At 49.2% G+C, this 17,407-nt stretch overlaps 1 protein-coding gene across 7 annotated transcripts in view; it reads right to left on the bottom strand.

The window, feature by feature from the left end:
• Positions 1 to 177: 177 nt before the first annotated feature.
• The window catches only part of SEC16A (SEC16 homolog A, endoplasmic reticulum export factor), a 35,598-nt gene continuing 18,368 nt past the window's right edge, over positions 178 to 17,407 (bottom strand). For 5 of the 7 annotated variants that reach the window (XM_084797506.1, XM_084797505.1, XM_084797511.1 and 2 more), the window contains 20 exons: positions 15,759 to 15,856; positions 15,425 to 15,506; positions 15,112 to 15,229; positions 14,844 to 14,955; positions 14,560 to 14,665; positions 13,873 to 14,013; positions 12,996 to 13,109; positions 12,586 to 12,769; positions 11,639 to 11,884; positions 10,600 to 10,679; positions 8,980 to 9,129; positions 8,044 to 8,121; positions 7,593 to 7,649; positions 7,335 to 7,446; positions 6,919 to 7,056; positions 6,629 to 6,693; positions 5,519 to 5,593; positions 4,654 to 4,713; positions 3,864 to 3,941; positions 178 to 1,600 (listed from right to left, as the gene is read on the bottom strand). In XM_084797506.1, coding sequence (XP_084653632.1) covers positions 1,532 to 1,600; positions 3,864 to 3,941; positions 4,654 to 4,713; positions 5,519 to 5,593; positions 6,629 to 6,693; positions 6,919 to 7,056; positions 7,335 to 7,446; positions 7,593 to 7,649; positions 8,044 to 8,121; positions 8,980 to 9,129; positions 10,600 to 10,679; positions 11,639 to 11,884; positions 12,586 to 12,769; positions 12,996 to 13,109; positions 13,873 to 14,013; positions 14,560 to 14,665; positions 14,844 to 14,955; positions 15,112 to 15,229; positions 15,425 to 15,506; positions 15,759 to 15,856 — 2,163 coding nt within the window. In that variant the 3' untranslated portion in view covers positions 178 to 1,531. The remainder of the gene's footprint in view (positions 1,601 to 3,863; positions 3,942 to 4,653; positions 4,714 to 5,518; positions 5,594 to 6,628; positions 6,694 to 6,918; positions 7,057 to 7,334; positions 7,447 to 7,592; positions 7,650 to 8,043; positions 8,122 to 8,979; positions 9,130 to 10,599; positions 10,680 to 11,638; positions 11,885 to 12,585; positions 12,770 to 12,995; positions 13,110 to 13,872; positions 14,014 to 14,559; positions 14,666 to 14,843; positions 14,956 to 15,111; positions 15,230 to 15,424; positions 15,507 to 15,758; positions 15,857 to 17,407) is intronic. The other 2 variants (XM_084797508.1, XM_084797509.1) reach the window with 2 other exon arrangements.

Raw genomic sequence — 17,407 nt, 5'->3', positions numbered from 1 at the left:
CGTGTCGGTCTCTTCTCCCCCACCCCCCACCCCGGAAGCCACGCCCCCAAAAGAGCCCACGCTCTATCTGATAGAGGCACTCCAGACAGACCCGGTCACAAGATAGTTGTCCAAGGCTCTAGCCACACTGAAGAGCTCAACGCCCCCCTTAAAACACAAAGGAAGCCATAAATGAAGTTACTTGAGAGCCCAAAATATTTTATTTAACAATTTGAATTTAGGAAAAATAGCAGCTCCCAGGGAAGAAGCTTCTTGAATCAAAAGTGGTTGGCAGTCAACACGGAGCCTGGGCAGGGTCGCACCAGAGGCAACGGTCCTGCCTGGTCCCAGCAAGGACACAAGTTGCTACTGACCCACAGGGACAGGGCTTTCTTAGTGACAGAAACAAGAGAGTCCAAGCACACTCATCTATGGACCATTCTGGAAACCATTCTGTGAGTCTTTCCAAGGTGATGCAGAGAACCAGAAAACCAGAAAGTGCTGTGCTAATTCCACGTTTCTACAATTTCTAAATTTAACGCCAAACAATTTATGTTTTCTACCCAAATTACCTGCTGATTTTTATAAAGGTTTAAAATCTTTTCCCTCTCCTCTTTAGAGTAAAAGGATAGTTTAGCCACAGTCAGTGATGCCTTAAAGCTCTGAGTATGAAGAGTGATGTGGTCGAGCCACTGAGTACTTGCTGAAGGTCCCTGCTGGGCTTTGGGGTAGAGAGGCAAGGTTCCAGAGTGTGTGCTAGGACACCAACCGTAAGCCACGCCACCTCTTTAAATGGTGTCTGTAGGTGACAGTGAGTCAGCGGGAGGGCCCCACACAGACCCTTCGCTAGGACTAACAGCTTCAGAACATCAGCTCCCTGGGGCTCTCCCTGGGGACTGGGCTGTGATGGGGAGCTCTGAGCAGTAAGATCCACCCAGCCCTAATCAGGCCACAGAAAATGCAGCGAGTCTGGGAATTCTTGGAGAGACATGCCCTGGTAACCACCTCCCTCCCAGGCTGTGAGAAGCTGCCATCTGGCAGCCCTCTGAAGAGCTGGTGTGGACTCCCTGTTGAGAGGACAGGGCACAGCTACCCAGTCACCTCGGGGCTCCTCTTAGACCAGGCAGCCCAGTAGAGTCAGGGTCCTCTCCAGTCTTCTCTCGGCATCCTAGGGGCCGTGGTTGGTTTGCACCCTTTCTCAGGCAAGGCCCTGGCTACCAAGGAACTGAGCTTTCCTGTGGTAAAGCCCTGTCTACCCTTCAGGGGGATCCTCAAGTGACTCAAAATACTCCGTCCTTAATTTGTCTAAAGTGGCTAAGAAGGAAACATTGTTCTTTTACAGGAAAGACTTTGAATTAGATCCACTCCATTCAGCATCTGAAAGGAACCTTGGAATCAATTTTCAATAATTCATCTACATGGGCGGCAAGGAGGGACACACAGTGTGACCGGCTCGGAGCTACTGCCATGTCCATCGGGATCCACGAGACCTGAGGCGGCTTGATTGGCTCTTGGTCATCTCAGGGTTCCAAGCATGAGTCCAGCAGCGATCCTAGTTCAATGCCGCATACTTTCTTTGGCCAATCCTCCCTGGCCTCGAGTTCCCCGAGGTGACAGAAGCCTGAAACAAAAAGAACAGCAGTGACCTGCATGTGCCCAGCCTGGAGGCTGCGTAGCAGGAGGGTGCACAGGGCAAGTCCACAGATGACACGGGCAGAGTGTGTTGGCACCTTCTGTGGGTGCCAAGTTCTGTTGCTTAGCATTTCTTAGCCCACAGCACTGCAAACATGATTTGTGTTTGTTCTGCCATAGTTCTGTCAAGGCCATGAGAACTGCGCCAGCTAAGGGTTCCGTGAGCCCAAGGGTGGACAGTGGCCTATGGTCTTCTGTCGACGCACGCCACTAGAGAATACCAGCATATTCTTCCTCCCTCACTAGGTCTTACTTGGATCAAATCCAAGGAATCTGTCATAGCTATTCAACTACAAGGTCAAAAGAAAAATGAGATCTTGTAGTTGGAAATATAGACAAAGAGGTGACAGCAGCAGCCTCATTTACACAGGGCCCAGCACAGGAGGTGGCAGGGCCCTCAGGAGGACTATACAGAGTGACCAGAGTTGGATCTAACACAGCTGAGGGCAGGGTCCCTGGGAGAGTGGGCTGAGGACATCATGATCAGAAGGTCAGATACCTGAGCAGGCAACTCATTTTTGAGCCCTTCTTGGCTGCCAAGAATTAATTACTTCTCAATAGACTTTGCATGACACGCACAAAAACAAACAAAATAAATAAGGCAGATGGACAGTTGGCTCAGTGGTTAAGAGCACTGGCTGCTCTTCCAGAGACCTTGGGTTCAATTTCCAGCACCCACATGACAACTCATAACCATCTTTAACTCCAGTTCTGGGAGATTTGACACCTTCTTCCAGTCTCTATAGGCACTAGGCATGCAAATGGCATATAGACATACATGTAGCAAAATAATCATATACATAAAATAAAAATGTAAGTAAATAATAAGCTTTGCTTGCTTGTTCCTCTATTAAGAAAAAAAAAAAAAACCCAAAACCCAAAATAGACAACAAAAAACCCATACAACATGCTTGCCCCAGGGCTAGCTAGGGACATAACTTACTTTGTAGAGTACTTGTCTAGCATGTATGAGTGCCTGGTTCAAGTCTCCTGTCCCCCAAAATAAAGATGCTTGCCTAGAGATCTTTCTCTCCACGGCTCCCCAAACAGAAGCTGAACTACACTTCCCCAAAAGACTGGTGGAGGAAAGAAACCACACAGCCCACTCTAGATTCTCCTGGGCAGAAGTGCATAGGACCATGACTGAGGAGGGGTACTCAGATCCTTAAGGAAAGATGCCATTCCAGTCTTCAGGGACAGAGAATGAGGACCTGGAATCTCACAGTGGGCACCAGAAAATTCCCATCTGAAAACTGCAAACTCTCAACCCAGCACCTATGGCCAAAAGGTCTTCAAAGCTACTGGGCAGTGTGTCACCCAGAGGGATTAATCAGGAATGAGACAATGAAACACTCCAAACCAGGAGTCTCCTTAGTGGAGCTGCTCTCAAGGAGAAGAGGACTGGGCTGGAAGCCTATGGCTCACCTGGGAAACCATACATCCTGTGCAGGAACAGGGAGTTGGCAACAGAGGGAGGCAACCTTCAGCCCATGGTAAGTAACAGAAAGAAAAGCCCTTAACTTCGGGTGTTGTGGCGCACTCCTTTAATCCCAGCACTCAGGAGGCAGAGGCAGGTGGATCACTGAGTTTGAGGCCAGCCTGGTCTACAAAGTGAGTCCAGGACAGCTAAGGCTACACAGAGAAACCCTGTCTCGAAATACAACAACAACAACAACAACAACAACAACAACAACAACAACAAAAGCCCTTAACCTGAAGAGCCCAAAGCAGTGAGAGACATGAGGCAAGCAAGAACACAGATTTGCCAGTCAAGTGAGATGGCAAATCTACAAGAAAGGGAGGCTTAGGCCTAGAAGAGGGACTGGAAGGCACATCTCTGCCCTGTGGCTGTGTAACTCTGCACTAAAGAATAGCAGAGGGGCTGGAGAGATGGCTCAGGGGTTAAGAGCACTGGCTGCTTTTCCAAAGGACCTGAGTTCAATTACCAGCACCCATATTTCACAACTGTCTGTAACTCCAGTTCCGGGGGATCCAACTCCCTCATGCAGATAAATGCAGGCAAAACACCAATGTACATTAAAAAAAAAAAAAGCTCTAGACAGCCAGGGCAACACAGAGAAACTGTCTCAAAACAAAACCAAAGCCAACCAACAAAACAAACCAACAAAACAAAAAACAAAAGAGACTCACAAAGCAGGCAAGCTGGGGTCATGAGGAATGTGGTCACTTACCTGTACCAACTGAGCAGGGTTGTAAAAGGGCACAGAGCCACCAGGAGTGGCCCCTGCAGGACAATGGTCTCCAGGAGCCTGTGAAGCACAGAGAAGGTCCTCAGCAAGCCAGTGCTACACCGCATCAGAAGGACCACCAATGTTCCAACAGGCCCCAGAGAGAGACAGCTCTGGCAACACTAGTTTTCATTACTGGATGGTTCACAGAACAGCCAAAGACAAAGCACCATGCAGTAAAAATAATCTGAACAGCAACATGCAGACGGTGAGTGCAGGACACTGAGACTTCATTAGTGCAGTTAGGAGACCTGCTTGCTCTAGAGTCACAGGCAGCTAGAAATGCCCCCAGCTACTGACACAGCCTGGCTCCAAGACACAAAGTGAACAGCATTCCTTGTCTCCTCCAGTCTGGCCACAGGATGGCTATCATGGCCACACTCCCACTGGCTACAAAGAGACTTCCTCAAGCCTCATCAGCAAGAAGAAATCTTTCTTCCCAAGTGGTGTCTTAGCTCAGGAGATGCTGACAGCATGGCTGGGGTCAGGCCACTTCACAAGGAACAGTTACGAAGCTCATCTCAACCCTCTAAACCCTGTGAGGTGAGTCCACCAGTATATCTAGACAGTAGCATAAGCCCAGACCCTTTAAAAAAGGAAAACTGCGTCTTTGCCCATATGATGCTTGGGTAAGACAAGGGGTTAGTGACAAAGTGAAGAGGATGGCAGACTCTCTAAGGGACACAAGGGCTACACAGCCCCAAGGAAGGAGGGAACCACCAGCCACAGGTACCTGATGGAAATGCCGGCTCACTTCCTGTGAGAGCGAGCTCAGAGAGCTACAGCGCGAGAGCTATGGAACAGCAAGAACACACACAGATACAGACATGAAGATCAGCATGCGCCTCTGCTCCAAGCTGCCAGCTGGGTTCAAAAGCTTTATGATGCCATTAGAATCAATGTCACTCAAATGAAGACAGCCAGAGATAGCTTCAAATGCCATCCATAGTTTTGGTTAAGAAAACTGTCATTACTCCGGGGAAGGGGAAAAAACTCTGTCTAGCTCTCAGCCCACACACTGTGACACTTCAAAATTCTGAAATTGTTTAGGCTACTCTGAAAGAGACCTGGCTGGAAAATGATGTCAGCCCCCACACCTGACTCAGAGCTCCTGAGCAAAAGTGATCAAACAAGTTAATGTTTTATTATGAATAAAACACAGTCGTACAATCTTGCACTTCCTTTTCCTACTTAATTCCACACATTTCATTGTATTTACTTATGTATGTATGTATTTATTTATTTGGTATACAGTGTTTTGCCTGCACACCAGAACTCATTATAGATGGTTGTGAGGCACCATGTGGTTGCTGGGAATTGAACTCAGGACCTTTGGAAGGGCAGTCAATGCTCTTATCCTCTGAGCCATCGCTCTAGCCTCATTTCCACACATTTCTAAAGAAGCCTCTGTTCTAGGCCAAAATACCCCACCATACCTACACACACCCACACATACATGCAACATGCACACACACATGCACATGCACACACATGCCCTTCACCTCCTCCCACACACACATAAAAGATACAAATACACACATAACACACACTCCCTCTCAACACACACACAGCACTCATGTAGGGATGGCGTTCCCTACCTCTCCTCCTTGGGAGCCATCTAGTTTGGAAGGTGAGAGCTCAGGTCCAGGGGGTGAGGCTGCAGAATTTACCATCTATTGAGGAAATATGAAATGTGTTAACTCCAATCCCAAAGAGCCTTTTACACAGGGAGAAGAACCCTGTCCTGCTGTAGCCTAAAGGCTGCTCTCTATGCTCAGGGATTTCTGTGAGGCCCCACAGTCCTGCGTGGAGTGGTTCTTGATGCACAGCCTTCATCGTGCTAGGCACAGCCCACAGCCTGTATGTGTCTCCCATCACTGCCCTCCAACTTTATGGGGGGCAGTGGGAGAAGCCATGGGGTCCAGACCAGGACAGTTTCCTAGTAACATGGACATTTATCTGCTTTCTTTGTACTTCTTTACTTTTTATACTGCTAGCTAATTGTTTTCTAAAAACAATGTTTGAAAAAAGATCTTAAAGGCAGGTGTGGTGGCGCATGCCTTTAATCCCAGCACTCAGGAGGCAGAGGCTGTCGGACTGCTGTGAGCTCAAGGCCAGCCTGATCTACAAAGCGAGTCCAGGATGGCCAGGGCTACACAAAGAAACTATCTAAAAAAGAAAACAAACAAACAACATTTAAAAACCTTTAGTAAAACCGGGCGTGGTGGCGCACGCCTTTAATCCCAGCACTTGGGAGGCAGAGGCAGGTAGATCGCTGTGAGTTCAAGGCCAGCCTGGTCTACAAAGTGAGTCCAAGACAGCCAAGGCTACACAGAGAAACCTTGTCTCGAAAAAACAAAAACAAAAACATAAACAAACAAACAAAAAAAACCCAACCAACCAACCAACCCAACCCACCTTCGGTAAAGCATGTTTAGTGCAGGGTTACCACCCATACCACTTCAAAGCGAGAAGCACTGACACGCTGTGCTGTTACACAGCCATCACCCCATCCACCATCACAGCTTTCCATCTTCCCAACCTGAACCTTGAGCGCCTTCCTCAGGCCTTGAATCCACCTTCTAATGTTTTTACCAAACAAATGTAGGCAGTGTGACCTAACACACCTAATACTGATTTGCAAAGGGGAAAGGAATCCTGAAGGACGCAGGGAGCCCCTCACCTTCTTCCCACAGCACTGTGCATACCTTAGAATCCAGGGCGGGCTCTGCCTGAGACTGAGCCCCATCTGCGGGCTGTGGCTCCTCTGCATCTGTGAATGAGAGCATGAGGTCATCACCCCATCCCGATCCCTGGGACGTTCTGTATAACAATCTACATGTAAGGGTTCAACTCTGGACCTTCAGAGAGGAAAGGCCAACTGCCAAAGAAGTACACGCAGTCCTCTAGCCCTTGGCACCTTGGCCCAGCCCGTCTTCTAGGCAGACTGGGGTCAGAGGCTCAGAGACAGACACGGGCCTAACACATGGACTCCTACCTGGGTTTGGTACAAATAAGTTAGAAGGGATCGGGAGCGGGGCGAGAGGAGCAAAGAAATCTGCAGGAGCAAGAGCTGGTTCACTCCGCTGTGTCCCACTTGGGTTTAGAACATCCACATAGCGAGCTCTGGACCCACCTACCAACAAGAGGGGAGGCAATCAGCTGAGCACCAGGCAACCTCCAGTATTCTTGGCTACCACTGAGTCAGAGGAACAATGGGCTTGCTTCCATTCCACCCGGCCCAGGCTGCATATTTTACTAGGGGAGCTTTGGGCTGCGGACTCTCTACCAGCTCCGAGGGTGGAATGCACCCTGTCTAGCGGGTGGTGTGAGCACTCTGACAGCTGACTCTGCTCTGGATGCCACCGGACAGTGCTCTGCGTACACACCTCTGATTTCTGCTGCAGCTATTACCTGCTTTTCTAGAAAACATGTTCACGGAGGCCGTGGGTGGTCCTGTAGGCACAGTGGGAGCCACCTGTGGGACCCTGGGGAGCGATGTTGGAGGTGGGGGTGGAGCCTTCTTCTGCAGAGGGAGAGACAGCTCAGCAATACCTTTAACACGATGGAGACCGGCGAGGAGAACTCTCCGAAGAGAGGCACGATGCCCAGGCGACAAGAAGCAAAGCAGGCAGCCCTCCTCTCACACAGCGACCTAAATACACTGCTTACCTCCTCCTCTGGTTCATTCAAATTCACCCACTGGTTTTTCTTTTCATCCCAAACAATCTGCCCAAAATTTTAAAAGAAAAATATCAGCAGAACAAACTAAAAAGAATTAAAATCTGATTTAGACACTTTACAACTTCAGAAAAAAAAAATCAATTTCTCTATTTTTTGGTTTTTATTTAGTGTTCGGCCTACATGAATGTGTGAGGGAGTCAGCTCCACTGGAACTTGAATTACAGACAGTTGTGAGCTGCCAAGTGGGTGCTGGGATTGAACCCAGGTCCTCTGGAAGAGCAGCAAATGCTCTTAACCACTGAGCCACTTCTCCAGCCCAGAAAATGTGAACTCTATCAAGTCTGTTCTAAATCCTAATACAGGGTACTGTCAACCAGTGACAGGCTTTCGTTATCTGCCCACCCCCCACCAAGCACTGACACATCTGGGCAACACTCACTGATTTGTTCTTGTCATCTGGTAGGTAAGCTTCCGTGCGCTTCTTCCCAGGCAGCCAACGAGAGAACCACGACTCACTCTAAATGAAGCCATGGAGGGCGTGAGGGCTCTTCATAGCAAGGAGCCTGGCCATGGCCATGTGCCGCCAAGTGCAGTGCCCACATCCAGGGAGGGAGCGGCAATGGAGGACACGGCCATGTGGGTGGCTCTCATGTGCAACGAGCTGTGCGCGTTCACAGTCAGGGGATGAGACTCAGGACACCTCAGAAGTTAGGCAGCACCCCACAACTCTAAGTGTATCTCTCTTTGAGGCAGTGCCTTACTATGTCCTGGAACTCACAGGGATCCGCCTGCCTCTCTGACTCCTGAGTGCTGGGATTAAAGGTGCGCACCTCCACACCTGGCTGATAAGTGTTATTTTTCATAACTAAGGCCAGGATGGTAATATGCCACCTGCAGAAGCATTCCATATCCAAGCTCTAGCACACTGAGCAGTATCAGGCACTTCCCACCCCAGGAGTAGAAGGAAGCTGGGCAGTCAAGAATGCTCCACACAAAGCTCCTCTCCCTGTACAGAAATAATCTGGGTGGGAAAATAATGTACAACTTTTTAATATAAAATAGATGAATGTCCCTGGGTGCAGTGGCACCTGTAATCCCAGCACTCGGGGAGGCAGAGGTAGGCGGATCTCTGTAAGGACAGCCTGGTCTACAAAGCTAGCCCAGGACAGCCAAGGCTACATAGAGAAACCTTGTCTTGAAATCCAAAAGGCAAAAAACAAACCAAAACAAAAACAAACAAAAACCCAAACAATAACAACAACCCCACAAGGATGCCTGGTCTTTGCCTCCCATCTCCAGCCCAGCTGCTGTAGGCTACGGCTCCCTCCACATCTAGCCTACCCCTCGGCACCAGACAGGAGGCAGGCCTGGTTACCTTCTTGGGCTCCTTGGCCTCCCTTTTGACAGCTTGTGCAGGTTTCTTCCCTTCTGCATCAGGTGTCAGGGACGGAGCAGGTGTCAGACTGGAGCTGCCACGATCCCACACGGGGGAGGTCTCCAAGTCCTGTGCCGTTCTGGAGGAGCCCTGTCACAAGGCAAGATGAACACCGGCTCTCCTGGAGCTCCCGGTGAGGAACTGAAGGGGACTGAGGGAGTATATCTAGTAGGGCAGGGAACTGAAGGGAGCCGAGGAGCCTCGAGGGCACCTAACGCTTTCTCAGTCTGCTAGAGAAATGCCAAACACACCTACAAGCAGCAACAAAGAGCATGGCCGTGCTCCAAGAAATAGAACATATGTATGCCTGAGGACAGTGCTGCTCAGAGCTGGGCAAGGGACCTTTAGAAAAACAGCACAATCTAAATAGCCTCTCCAGGAGCTAATGAATGGTTTTGTGGTAAGGTGCTGCAGCTCAAGCTTGCCAACCTGAGTTAGATCCCTAGAGCCCAGGTGAAGGTGGAAGGAAAGAGCCTGGTTGCCCTGATGTCTGCAGGACTAGAGCACATACACCCCCATCCCCTACAGTGATGTTAAAAGAAATCAAGGTGTTGGAGAGATGGCTCAGTTATTAAGTGTGCTTACTGCGCTTGTAATGACTTCTCAGCACTCACATGCAGCGGCTTACAAACACCTGTACCTCCAGCTCTGGGTGATGCAATGCCCGCCTCTGGCCTCTACAGGGATCCATGCATGCATATACACGAGTGCACTCACACCCACACCCACACCCACACAAAAGTGGCTGGGCATTGTGGCGCATGCCTTTAATCTCAGCACTTGGGAGGCAGAGGCAGGTGGATTGCTGTGAGTTCAAGGCCAGTGAGTCCAGGACAGCCAAAGCTCACAAGAGAAACCTAGTCTTGAATAAACAAACAAACAAACAAACAAACAAACAAAAACCCCCAAACAAACCAAAACCAAAACACAATTTTAATTAAAGCTAGAATTTCATTATAGGTGAGTGTTCCTTCTGCTTAAAGGAACTGCTTTTACAACACTCCATTCTCTCTTTTGCCTCTTTCCCCACCAACTTTCACATCTGAAGAGTCAAAGTAATTTTGTTGTTGTTGTTTTGGTTGAGACAGGGTTTCTCTGTGTAGCCTTGGCTGTCCTGGACTCATTTTGTAGACCAGGCTGGCCTTGAATTCAAATCGATCCACCTGCCTTTGCGTCCCGAGTGCTGGGATTAAAGGCGTGCTCCACCACGCCAGGCCTAGTTGAAGTAATTTTAAAACTTACTTGTCTGAATGTGCCTGGAGGCACAGGTATTACATCACACGTGTGGAGGTAACAGGATAACTTGTAGGAGTTGGCTCTCTGTGTCTCTCACATGAAACGAACTCAGGTCATCAAGCTTGGTTGCAAGCACCCTTACCAGCTGATCCACTTCCCTGGCCCCAGCTACAGTGATCTTTAGAGATACTTTCACTTTAAGAATCTAACTGAAAAGTTATCTCCTTCTCTTCTTTACCTTCCTATTTCAGACTAAGAGCAAGGAGCCAAGGCATCTACTCAGCCAACTCATAAAACCCAGTCACAGCAAGGCATGGGAAGTACCAGGTCAGGAACGCTCCCGCCACACTCCTCGCTGAGCTCTGGAGCCGAGTGTCTCACAGGGGAGCCCCGCGGCACCGCTTCTGTCAAAACAAAAGAGAACGACAAGGTCCTGGAGCTGCTGCCATGGGAAACGAGGAAAAAGGGCGCTGGCAGGGAGCAGATGGAGGGCAAAGCAACTAACTACCAGGCTCAGTCACCAGGGTTCCTTTCTAAAACAGAAAAGGAAGGTTTCCCCAGAAGTATGGCAACTGCTTTTCTCTTTAAAAGCAAGCCTGTATTTCTTTGTTTTTGTTTTGGTTGGTTGTTTTGAGAAAGGGCTTCCTTCCTTCCTTTCTTTCTTTCTTTTTCTTTTGTTTGTTTTTCAAGACAGGGTTTCTCTGTGTAGCCTTGGCTGTCCTGGACTCACTTTGTAGACCAGGCTGGCCTCAAACTCAGAGCGATCTGCCTCCCAAGTGCTCCAATTAAAGGAGTGCACCACCAGGCGTGGCCAAAGTCTGTGCTTTTTGTCTTTAATAACTTATTTAATTTTATGTCTATGGGTGTCAGATTCCCTTGAACTGGAGTTACGGACAGTTGTGAGCTGCCATGTGGGTGCTAGAAATTGAGGCTAGGCTCTCTGGAAGAGCAGCCATTCCTCTTAACCACTAGCCATCTCTCCAGCCCCAACAAGCCTATGTTTTGTTTTGTTCGAATAGATAGTGAGACAGGCACAGATAGGCACAGGATCCATCAAACCTGACTTCCAGAGAAACATCTGCCACCCACCTAGGCAACCCACAAGCACCAAGACAGACCCTGCAAATGCCCAGGGCCATTCTGTTATACTCTAACGGGCAGTTTGGCTTCAAATGGTTGCACATGGCCAAACCACAGCAGAAACTAGCATTGCTGCTTCACCGCACTGGACTCTTAACCCATTCAGTTTGCAAAGCCAGCACTTTTAGTTCACACAATTTCTTCTACCAGCTACTTCCTTTAATACCGAGACCAACTAACTAGCTCTGCTCTCAGGACAACATCAGTCCCTCAGCAGACATACCTGGGTCTGGGCTTCTGGCCTGCGGGAGTGGAGGCCCACTTTCTTGGAGACCTGGTGTAGTGGGTGGTAGGGCCTGCCCAGGATGCAGCACTGAAGGATCAGTTCTGGAGGACTCTGGGAAGCCAAGTGCAGCCCCTGAGGGTCCATAGGCAGGACTCAGCTCTAGGGGGGGTCGACACATTGGCACTGGGAACATTGGCACCCTGGCAAGGTGAGCTGGCTGGCCATCGGGGAGTGTCTGAGGAGCTGCAGGCCACAGTAGAGAAGAGGAAATCTAAGGTCAACTGCTGCTGACTGCTCCAGGCAGGCACAGATCAGCTTGTCACAAGCTCATTTCCTACAGCTGCTCTGCACAGCCATGCTTCTTTGATGAGGTAGCTAAAAAGCAGTACCCGCCCGTGGTCTAGGAAAAACAGACCGTTCACGTCCTAGGAGCTCGGGGTCAGGATAGGTGTGACAGCAGATGTGACGTGGGGCAGGGCTGTAACCTGCATGGAGTGGTCCCCAGCACAGTGCTGCCTTGGTAGTGTACTCTCCCCATTGCCTGGGTCACACAGGCATCCACACAGCAAGTCCTGTCTACCAGCTCAACACTGGGCACAAGGGCATATGCCTATGAGCCCAATCGCTCAGGAGGCTTAGATGGGAATTTGTAAACCACAAGTTCAAGACCAGCCTGGGTAACACAGTGAGTTTCCCATCTCCCAATACAAAATAAGAATCCTGATGCAAGGAATGAACCAGAAAGAAAGAAAACAGGCACCCGTGACATCACAGAGGAGCATGTGAAGCTCTGCACCCTCATGTGCTCAAGCATGAGGAGGGAGGAGGAGGCCCACAGATCACCAGTCACCATGGTGGCACACAATGCCTCAATTCTGGTAGAAAACACTCTCTCTTCCAAAGCAGACATCAGCAAGCAAGTCCACAGGTGCTGTGGGTCCCACCTGTGGGCAGCAGCTGCACACCATGCATCAGAGGCTCAGTGCTTGGCATCAGTAGAGGGTTGTCGGCCCTTGGCCCTCCCTGCTGGCTGAGTCCTGGGCCATCCAACTGCTCCACCTCAGAGTCCGGCGCGATGTGACACTGCTGGGGGTCAGCTCCATCCTGGCTCCACAGAACAGTGCCCTCCTACAGGAAACAGAGTCAAGCTGCAGCCTATGCTTGACAGCACATGTGAACCCAAGTGCACTCTCCACTTCAAGAGGTGGCATGCCACCAATGCCCTCCTGGCAACGAGGAAACTCCCAGTGTCACCATCAAATGCTTCAGTGTGAAAACAATAGGGGCACAAACCCTCTCATCAGATGCCTCCAGGCCAAGTTCTAGGAAAAGGCTGTGCTGTCAGAAGACGCACCTGGACCTGCCTCTCCACGTGCCGCAGCTGCACCAGCCAGGCCGGCTCCACGAAGGACTCCTCTTCCGGCTTCTCCTTCAGTTGAGGATCAAAGAGTCGTAACTGGGAAGCCATCTGCATTCCAGAGAACAGAGGTTATTCCACATGGCACCAACAAAACTGTCCCCAAGTGTAGGACACTGGGCAAGTGCTGAAGGAGGTCACAGCGGGTTGTACAAAGCTGGGTGATCAGCGTGAGCCCAGGGTGGAGCTCACACTTATATGGATCAGGAGGCCTGCCCCAGTGCCCAGCTGACCAGGGCCTTTAAAGGATCTGCGTGGATTAAGACGGATGGAGCACATGACATGAGTCTCCTTATTATTTATTCTCTGTACTTTTGGGTTTATCTGAATATTTCCAAAATAGCAACTTCTTTAGTTATCCCATGGACATTATTTTTAGGAATTGAGCTGTTAGGGAGGGGATACTTTGACATGCCACATACTAGGACCTCCTTAGGGTGGCTGTGGGCTTTTTGCACCTGTCTGGAGGTTGATCAAAATAACAAGAGGTCCCTGGCAGAGGTGCAATGAGGACGCAGACTCAGCTGCTGACCGACAAGTGTGAGCTTTTAACCAACTAAAAGCACTTTACATGCAGGTTCCCTCAACACAGATGGATCCTTTTATTTTGAAGCTTATAGCTGAATTTCTGCATGGGCACAGGTACCTGTAGAGTTCCTGTGCAAAGTCCAAAAGAGCCACCCAAGAGCCACTTAAGAGCACGTTAGGTATCCAAAGTAGTGTCTAGGTGTCACTCTGCCGAGTGCCACTCACCACCCCCAAGCCCAGCAGGATGAAGCCTGATGCCAGCAGGAAGGCCCCAGAAGATCCTAACCTGAGTCAACTGGCTAATCAGCACCGGAGAGTATGCACCAGGCTGCGTCAGGACACTCTTGGCTATTACTTCACAGTAGTGGAAGGCCTGTGTGGCAAGTCCCATTTCGGCCAGGCGGCACAGGTAGATGAATTTAAACACCTGGAACAAACAAAAAGTGCACCACCACGTCCTGAGGCTTAACCTACAGACCTGGGCCTTAACATCGCTCCAGAGATCTCAGATGCCTCTGTGACAGTGCAAGGTCAGTAGACACCTACATTCCTCGTATCACCTCTGATGTAGCCAGCGCCTCAAGATTTGATGGGCTGCTACTGCCTGACATCCAAACAACTGTCTTTCTTGTGGGCAAACTATAAACATTCCCTACTAATACAAACGCGCGCGCACACACACACAAGCATGCACACGTGCACAGATACTGGGTCAAGTCACACCAACTCTCATTAAAAATATCTTATATATAAAAGCTCTTAAAATCTAGTCTGGAATATTAAGAACAAAAATAGAAATAAAAATCTTTTATTCAATATGGCATTTTGATCAATTGTATATTCAAGGTATCAAAATATAAAACACAACAAAACCTCCAAAACAAAACACCTCATCATTACTTTTGAGAGAATTTCAAACCCTAACCAAGCAAGCCCTGGTGAGCACTGGCTACCCCCTGCAGCCCTCGCTCACCTGGAAGTTAGGGAAGGAACAGGTATGTGCCCCAAGAGACTGCGCATACTCATAAGCTTCCGTTCTTTGAATGGCTTCATTAGTGGCAAACTTTAAAAATGGCAAGCTATGGAAGAAGCAAATTATTCCTCTTGAAAAGTGGCCAATTGCTGGCATCATCAACCTCAGAGCAGGTAACCCCAAGTATGTCCCATCATGTCATTTCCAAAGTAACTGAAGGACAAACAAGGGTCTCTGGCTTCTCAGAGGAAAATGAATACTGCTATATTGACTTAATTCCTTACCTGTGATTTGAGCCTATCAAGACAAGTTTTGTAGTTTTCTTTGTATAAACCCCAAATCCAACCTGGGCCATCAGATAGCAGAAGTGTGCAGCATCCAGCAGGCCTTTTGATGCTAAAAAGAGACAGAGCAACCACATCTCATCAGTCCTTGGAAACTCTTCAAGGAAGGTGCCATAGAGACATTTGACTTATGGAGGCCATGTCTCTTATGGGTCCTGGCACAGTTCACACAGCCAGACTCCAGAGGCCTGCCGCATACTTAACCCACCTAGAGTATCGCCCATTGTAGCCATGGTCCTAGACTCAACATCCATGTTGTTGTTCAGGTTGGACAAAACCATTGCAAGATGTGGCCTCCAATCTCCCCATTTCTCGTCTCCACAACACTACAATGAGAGCAGCAAACAAATCCTCACCCTTTAGAGACTGTCTCCGTTCATTCCCTGATGGCCAAGGTAGCGAGGAAGCAAGGACAGGAGACACAGGAGACACAGGCTTCCGAAGACCCCGCACTTCTAGTATGTGGCACACAATCCCACTGACCGTGGCCTCCCTGGGGCCCTGGGGCCCTGCACACTCACCGTGGACGCAGCAGGCATCCGTCCAGACATCAGCTGGTAGACGGTCTGCAGGGGGTCATTGATCGGCAGGCTGTTGGCAAACCTGTGTACAGAGAATGCGGAGATCTCCCTCTGGTTCAGGGAGGAAAAAAACCACAGCCCATTCTCAGCCCTTTACCCAACCGTCAGAATGAAGAGTTCACTGAGGTTTTACAGAAATAGTAAAAAACAAGGCAATAGAAAATTTAAAACTCCCTCAACAATATAACCCAAGAAAGGCCACGGAAACCTTATAGCAGAGGCAAGATACTTGAGTGCCAAAGTCAGGCTGTGCCGCTGGGCCAAGATGACTCACCTGGTCATGACACGGGCATGCGTCCGGCTGTCCATCTTACTTGCAAGCAGCAGAGCATGACCCCATAAGCCGTTTTTCATGGCAGACTCCAGAGCATCCTGCAATACATTTCAGGGTTCGTGTGAACGATCACATTCACCATTGGACCAGACAGAACCACATATCATCATACACATACGGGGGAAAAAAGTGGCAGGTCAAAAAAGACAAATACACCACGTGTTCATAGCTAATAGATGACAGTCTTGCCTTTCTGCCCTTCCCTGTAGTGAGCACCTAGAGATACATACTGCTTTTATCCTCCAGTCCTGTGTGAGGAACCAGCACACCAGCTAGAACAAACGGCAGCACCACCGCTCTAAGGAGTGCAACATCAGGATGGGTTCCTCATCTAGGTGACAATACTCTCCCAATAAAAATAACATCCTCAGCTGAGCATTGGGGGCGCACGCCTTTAATCCCAGCATTTGGGAGGCAGAGGCAGGCGGACTGCTGTGAGTTCGAGGCCAGCCTGGTCTACAGAGTGAGTTTCCAGACAACCAAGGATATACAGAGAAACCCTCTCTAGAAAAAACAAACAAACAACCCCCCCCAAATCCTCAACATAGGCAGGCTCCCAGCACCCCAAATGATCTGTGATACAATTTAGCACTTCTGGCTAAGAGGCAAAACTTGGCAATAGAAGTAAATATTTGAGCCAGGTGTGGTGGTGCAGGCCTTTAATCCTAGCACTCCGGAGGCAGAGGCAGGTGGATCTCTGTGAGTTCAAGGCCAGCCTGGTCTATAAAGTAAGTCCAGGACAGCCAAGGCTACACAGTCTTGAAAAGACCTGTCTTGAAAAAACCAAAAACAAAATAAAACAAACAAACAAAAAGTAAATATTCACAAAAGCCAATAGGGTCTTATTTCAACTAGCTGTGAAACATCCATGTTACAATCCCAAGGACCACATATGAGCTTTCCTTGGGCATGGGGCGCCACTGTGCTCAGCTACTCAGAAAATAGAGAGAAGGAGGCCACTTGAGTCTAGAAGTTCAAGGCCTGCTGGGAAATATAGCGAGGCTTTTTTTCTTTTTTCTTTTTAAAGCTTTCTGGTCAGGTGTGGTAGCACACACTTGAAACCACAGAACTTCAGAGGCTGAGGCAGGGGATCATGCATTTGAGGCTACCCTGGGCCACAAAGACCTTATTTTAAAAATAAACAACCACCTTCTAAGTTGGGATATAGTTGAGAGTATATGCTTATCATGCACACGGTCAATTCTTAGATCCAAAGCAGAGTAAATCCACGAACGTCTAAGTTGATCATAAAATGAAGGACAGAGAACTCTGGGCTAATCAGCTATCCCTGCTGTACTGAGCTCTTTGAGCCAGTATGATGCATCTCCCACTCTCAGCACATCCTCTGCTCTAATGTGCACTTTCAGCACTCCTGTGCACACGGTCAACCTCGGGTGTGTAGAACCCTGTCTTAACAAAAACGCACAGGAGCACCTGCAGCCTCAGTTCGTAAGAGGGCTGGGATTCCGCACACAGACGAGCATCCACGCTGTACACTGAGTGGGCATCTCAGCAGAAGCACTGCTGATCCCTCCACAGACATCAGGCAGAGCCGGACTTCATCCCTCAACAGCACGCACTGTAGCTGC

The sequence above is a fragment of the Acomys minous genome, assembly GCF_964271855.1.
Source record: "Acomys minous genome assembly, chromosome: 10".
Taxonomy (NCBI): domain Eukaryota; kingdom Metazoa; phylum Chordata; class Mammalia; order Rodentia; family Muridae; genus Acomys; species Acomys minous.
Note: the sequence above shows the minus strand (reverse complement) of the source record. Positions and strands in the feature narration are given on the sequence as shown.